This window comes from Podarcis gaigeae (assembly GCF_964106915.1).
Source record: "Podarcis gaigeae genome assembly, chromosome: 13".
Taxonomy (NCBI): Eukaryota; Metazoa; Chordata; class Lepidosauria; order Squamata; family Lacertidae; genus Podarcis; species Podarcis gaigeae.
Genome location: NC_139689.1, coordinates 25,372,521 through 25,379,360, shown reverse-complemented (window position 1 = coordinate 25,379,360; position 6,840 = coordinate 25,372,521). Strand labels below are relative to the sequence as shown.

The 6,840-nt window shown below is 39.8% G+C and overlaps 1 protein-coding gene across 1 annotated transcript; it reads right to left on the bottom strand.

The window, feature by feature from the left end:
* Positions 1 to 1,550: 1,550 nt before the first annotated feature.
* LOC310830484 (olfactory receptor 14A16-like) lies at positions 1,551 to 2,519 on the bottom strand (the record flags this gene model as incomplete). The annotated part of the gene is made up of 1 exon (XM_083710264.1): positions 1,551 to 2,519. The coding sequence occupies one exon, from the start codon at positions 2,517 to 2,519 to the stop codon at positions 1,551 to 1,553; it is 969 nt and encodes a 322-aa protein (XP_083566390.1).
* Positions 2,520 to 6,840: the final 4,321 nt, after the last annotated feature.

Below are 6,840 nucleotides of genomic sequence, written 5' to 3'. Positions count from 1 at the left end.
GCATTGTTGTATTAAGTGTTTTTTTGGTTTGGTCTTAAAGAAAAATAAGAGCTGGTATGTATCATGCCCCCACAACCACCACTACCCTGCCACTGCCCCTTGTCACTCACCTATTTCCTCCCTCCCCCCCTTGTACCTTTGCAACTTCCTTCACCACTGCTTCCCATAGCTGCAGGCAGAGCCTCCTGGAGGTGATTTGGCGTGACCCTTACCATCACCTTTCAGGAAGGTGCCTGCCAGTCATAAAAAGGTTGGGCCAGAGCTATTCTGGCCTATGGTTTTCCTACCACTAGGATGATGTGGCATTCAGCTGAAGAGGGGGAGCCTCCTGCCTCCTTCTGCAAGCATGAATCACTGTCTCTTTATGGCAACTCAATGGACTGCAGTGCCTTCTCCTACGGAGTCCATTCATGGAAATACAACATAATGGGCTTAAAGAGGACCCAAATATTCAAAGCAAATCTTTTAATCCTACAACAATATTAGTCTGTATCAGTATGTCCATATACACACACACACAATTTGACTTGGATTTCTGAGCAGCTTCTTACTTCTAATAACCATCCTGTGCATTTATTTATTTCTAGTTAGTATATACCCCAGCAAAGACAAGATCCAGATCAGATGAGCTATTGCCAGGAGGTCCTGCATGGGTAAAGAGTCCAGTGAACAAGAGTACAGAGAAAACAAGGCAGAGGAGCAGGCAAATGGAGAGGCCCTTGTGCCATTATTAATATTATTAATATTAATTAATATTAAATATGAATACTATAATAATAGTATTCCACTGTTCAGAATGGATTTTGAGGACAGCAGTTAAGATCCAGCCTGAAGTTATAACACTGAAAATAAATCACCCTAATGTTATGATAGCGCTAAATAAAAGAAATCCAACTTCAGATAGGAACAAGGCAGAGCGAGACAATTTTAGTAGTTTTGGATTTCGCAGAAATATTGGTACAATATAGCTGGTATGGTCGATTGACTTGCTGTTGCAGTTTTGAATTGCAATGGCATTACCTCAACTGTTCCCACATAAGACTTTTGAGAAAAATACACCATTAATACCAGGCATCAACATCGCACATTAATATAAAAACAGGAAGTTAATCCTACAATCCTTCTTGCTTAAAGGCTCCAGAAAAAACATGCATGGAATGCGGGGAGATTACACATACATGTGCTGAAAAGCTAAAATGGTGCAAGCAAACATAGTTAAACATGGGTGGCAAAATATTTACATCTATGCTTAACGCAGAGATCTCAGGCTGTACATCAATAAGGCTAAAATAAACCAGCATCAGCATCATTTAAAACAAGCACACATCATCAATAATAAAGAAACCACCCCAGCATAAAAGCAAAGCTAAATAGAGCAAATAGAATATATTTTAAAAACATCAATATAAATTAAAAGAGATAATATTTAGCGATCATGATAACTAATAGCAGACATGGAAGACCACCTCTGTGGCCCCACATTTTATCTGTCTCCAGTAATGGGAATTCTTTCGCAGATCTCAACACTTTCATTGCCTGGGCAGGACTGTTCAAGGGAATCCCAAGCATTTCTGGATATATCTGGGAACAGTGTCACAAAAGTGTTTAAGGCTCAATAGCTTCTTCAATGCTGTTTGGATCTCTTTGTTTCTCATGCTGTAGATGAAGGGATTCATCATAGGAGGAAGTATTGTATATATCACAGCAAAGACTAGATCCATCCCAGATGAGCTATTAGTAGCTGGTCCGATGTAGGCAAAAAGTCCAGTGAACATAAGCAGAGAGACAACCAGGAGGTGGGGCAGGCAGGTGGAGAGGGCCTTATGCCGTCCTTGTTCAGAAGGCATTTTGAGGACTGTAGTCATGATATACGCATAAGTTACAATAATGAAGACAAAGCATCCAAACACAGAAATCCAGCTAAGTACAAGAAGTCCAACTTCAACTAGGTATAAAGCAGAGCAAGACAATTTTAGTAGTTTTGCGACTTCACAGAAGAATTGATCAACACGATTGGAACAGAAGGTCATGGAAAATGTGCCTGCTGTGTGTAGCACAGCATAGAGAATACTGGTGATCCATGCAATGGTAATCATCTGAATGCAGGCCCCTTTGTTCATAACTACTTCATATTGTAGTGGATTACAGATGGCAACATACCTGTCATGTGCCATTATGGTTAACACAGTAATATCAGCGCATCCAAAGAGAAAAAAGAAAAAAACTTGAGAGACACATTCACCATAAGAAATGTGCCTGTTATTCATGATTGAATTAACCATGGATTTGGGTTGAATGACAGAAACTGAGCCAATATCAGAAACGGCCAAGTTCATGAGGAAGAAGTACATTGGTGTATGCAGGTGATGGTCAAGGGCTATTACAAAGATGATCAAAAGATTCCCGATTACAGTTATCAAGTATAGTCCTAGGAACACAAGGAAGTGTAATATCTGTAGTTCTCGGATCTGAGAAAATTCTAGAAGTAGAAATCCAGATGTGAAAGTGAGATTATTCATTTTGCATGTCACACAAAATTTTGAGCTACCTGTGAGTGAGAGAAAATCCCATCAAATATCAGAACTGATTCTCCATTTTATTTAATGCTTGTATGCAGATAATTTAAATTCATAATTAACAATATTTTGGGCAGTGCTGCAATCCACCATGAAATTTGTGCTTTATGTAGGGAGGACTGTGATAATCCTGTTGCCCCTGCAACATTTTCCTCATAGTACAACAAAGTGGATGTCATATATGCATTTGAATGGATGATAAGCTTTGAGGCATAGGAGAAAATTCTATATAACTACCGGTACTTTAGCCTTGAGAAGAATATGTAGATATCTCAGAAATTACAGCTGCTTCACAATGCAGCAGTCTTATTACTGACTAGGGTTCAATTTTGAACTCACAAATCACCTTCAGTGGTTTACAAATTAGTTTCTGGGCTCAATTAAACTACTCATATTACTATTTAGAATGCTAAGTGAATTGGCCTCCTGATATCTTATATTACCTCCTTCTCTACAAGACTCTGCCTTGTGTCAAGAATGGCAGAGGGGCCCCTCTTGGTAGTTCCAGTCTCCTTAAAAGTTCATGGGACTGTTCTTGGATAGGGTATTTTTTTAAACAAACCACTTTCAAAAAAGGTGAATTTTGCACTTTCATTATACAGTTTACACCACATACTGAAGGCAGATATCTTCACCCTATTTCTTGATACCACAAATACAAACATATTCACACACACACACACACACACACACACACACACACACACACATCTTGGGTTATACCTCTTTTTTCCAAACTGAAATTGTTTTAAGTGATTTTAATATAGTGTTGTATACTACCCTGGGACCTTAGATGATGATGATGATGATGATGATGATGCATTTTCATGCAGTAGGTTAGCATCCTCATGGGTGGCTTAGAACAACACTTTATCAGCTTCTGCCCACCATAGTCTCTCCTCTGCTTTGATGAGACCTTTGACACCTGAGACATGTAGGCTATTCCAACAGCAATTACACCCCAGCAACAACCCGAGCCTAGACCAATCCATGGAAGACATTCACTTTTTGGAGAATATACTGCAACAACATACTGGAGATATAAGGGAACCCCCCACTTTATACAGGAAACCTACTGACTTATACAGGTGCTATATCTTGATTTCACTTTTACTTCCCACCTGATAGTACTCACACATTACTTTCACCAACATTTCTCCGATGAAAATTGGGACACCCCACTCCATAATGATAATTTTAATATTTATACCTCACATATACTACTGGGTGGCCCCAGCACTTTGGACAGCTTCCCACATATATAAAAACATAATAAAACTTTTAACATTTAAAAAACAACAACTTCCCTATACAGGATTGCCTTCAGACGGCTCAGGGGTTGGATAACTCCAAACTCTCAAACATTTCACAAATGAAAAAGGGACATCCTACCATACCCTCCAACATTTCTCCAATGAAAATAAGAACACCATAAGGACAAGCGAGACATTCCAGGATCACATCAGAAACTGGGACGGCTTCTCTAAATCAGGGCCATCCCTGGAAAAAAGGGACACTTGGAGGGTCTGCTTTCTAAGACCAGTATCCCAACCTATAACCAGCAACAACAAGCCACAGTACAAAGATATGGACACAGGATATAGGCCCTGTGGTCAGTTCAGATGACAACTCTCCCCATGGCTATTCTGGCAATGCTGTTACATGATCTAAACATCATGCTGTGCTGTATCAAAGCCTGCTTTCTCCCCCCCCCTCCCCACGCTCCCCCCCAAAAAACTCCCTGCAACATTCAATTATTTTTTTTCCTGTCTCTTTTGCTAGGAATGTAAGACCTTCATATAAAGTGTCTCACAAACACAGCAAGCAAGCACATTTGGTTTCAAGAAAGTTGGGCTATTTATTTATCTATTTTCTATTCTATTCTATTCTATTCTATTCTATTCTATTCTATTCTATTCTATTCTCTCTCTTTCTCTCCCCATATATATCCCAGCTAACTCATTCTGTTCATTGTGTGTCTTCTGTCTGCCCTGAACATCTGAGGGAAAAGTAAAAGATGGAGAAATTGTGCTTGGAAGATGAATGGGCAAAGAGACAAGAGAATGGGGGTGAGAATGCTGAGAAGAAAGGGGGTGGGAATAAGAAACTGTTTATTTACTTTTCCTCATACATATTATCAGTGCTTTTAAAAAGAAAAATGGTACTGGTACTCACCATGAAGTTGCTACAGTAAGTACCGCACTTTAAACATTGAAGGGGGGATGAGTTTCAGGACTGCATGCCCTTGAGTACCCCCAGAAAAAAACACTGTGTATTATCAACAGTACTGTAGATGCAATTTGTCTTCCAGTTGGATCAGTGAAGTGTTTGCATTTGTCTCTTCATTGCATCACTTCCATTCTTCATTTGAATCAAGACTCTGTGTCTTTCAGTGTAGCTTTTCAGTTTTTCAGTTGTGGAAAGGAATTTATATGTCTGTCTTTGGTTTCTTGGAGACGTGTTCCCAGGAGCTCATTGCAGCTAATCAGAAAAGTTTGTTGATATTTCTTCTTTTCCCTTTATTATTATTTCCTTTACCCTAGCCTAGATAATTGGCACTGATAAACTAATGGGACTGTTCAACTCATGGGAGCTAGACCTATGTCAGTAATTCATTCTCATAGCTTCAGGTCCAGGTTCAGACTCAAGAGTACAGGGATTCTATGCTGCAAGAAGCTGCTCCATATTACGAAAGGCCTTTGAGACAGTAGCTATCTCCTCAAGAGAAAATAGATGATGACACTGAGGCCCACTGACATATGCTTGCAAAGCACTTTGCAGACAGCATTGCTGAGATCCATTTTGATTGTATTCTAGTTTTTCAGTAGGTATTCTGGAGGAGGCTATGTTTTCGGGGGGGGGGGGGGTTGTTACATATAGCTATACTACCTTTCTGCTGAGGCCAAGACCATTTACAATTTTAAAATGATAAAATGATATAAAATATAAAGGTGAATTGGGGTAGTGTTAGAGGACAGTTCAACTGGAGGAGGACCTGAAATTGCTTGCCTGCATATATCACTCTGTTCTAATTTCTCACAGGGCAGATGGTGTCCTTTAGCATTAAGAGGGGGTCATTCTGATAGAAAGAGGCCCTGATGTTGTCCTACCCTGCCCCCTCACTCTCTTCTTGAATACCTTCTACTGTTGTTGACCTTGAAATGTGGACAGGCTCTTGGGAGAAGTGTAGCTAATTGCTTGTATTCTCATCCTAGTCATTGAAATCAGGATGTTTAGACTTCTACACTTGGGCTAGCAAAGTTATAAACACTTATCTCGGGGGAAGTACTAAATAAGGTGATAATATGGCCTCTTTTGAAAATGAAAACATAATCAGACTCCTCCAATTTGAAGAACTGTCATTTTGTGTTCAACACCCCCTTTTTGAACAAGTTGTGTGAACAAGTGGTTTGCTTGTTTGTTTGTTTGACATAGTTTCAAATGTTTCTATATGAAATTGATAATTGAGATCCTTTCCATTCTGGCTTCTGGCCAGGCTTCAGCATGGAAACCGCTTTGGGCCAGGAGCTGGAAGGGGAAATGTTGCCCCATTGGTTTTCCTGTATTGTCAACCATGGATCATCCTGAGGGAATGGGAGTTAGGAGGGTACTTCATTGACATGGCTCCCATTATTTCTGACAGAAATAATTTAGGATTTAGAAGTACATGGAGGTAAGTAAATGGTGGTCAAAGGTTCTACCCCTCTTTTTTCAAAGTCCCATCCCAGCAGCAATTTAACCTGCAAATTAGCTGTCAAATTGTTATCAGCTTTTGTCAACATCAGGCCAGCTGGGGTGCCTTTTACTTAACCCAATTATCCAAAATAGAAGGGGATCCACAGTGAACTAGGTAGTTGATCAAGGCTTTCTTCAAAATGGAGTCACGGCATAACACAGCACCCTGCCCCTCCATTCTTGGTGATGTCTTCCAACTCTGACAGCAGAAGGTGTCTGTGGGTTCAAGGCACCCCCCAAATTCATTGGGGGAATTAAGGGGGAAGCAAGCCTCTGCTATCTCCCATTATGTCCAATTTGAGCCCCCAATCTTCAGAGGCTGGGAGTGCAATTATTCAGGTTCATGGCTAGAAACAGCAGCCTGTTTTTAAATCTCTTTATTGTTTATGTTCTTATTATGAAATTACTTTGAGATATTTTATGGAAAGTAAATGTAATTAATTAAATAAATGAACAAACACATACGAACACATACGGTGTTTCTGAATGTCAATAGAAAATGTAAACCAACCTTGTTTACAAATAACCA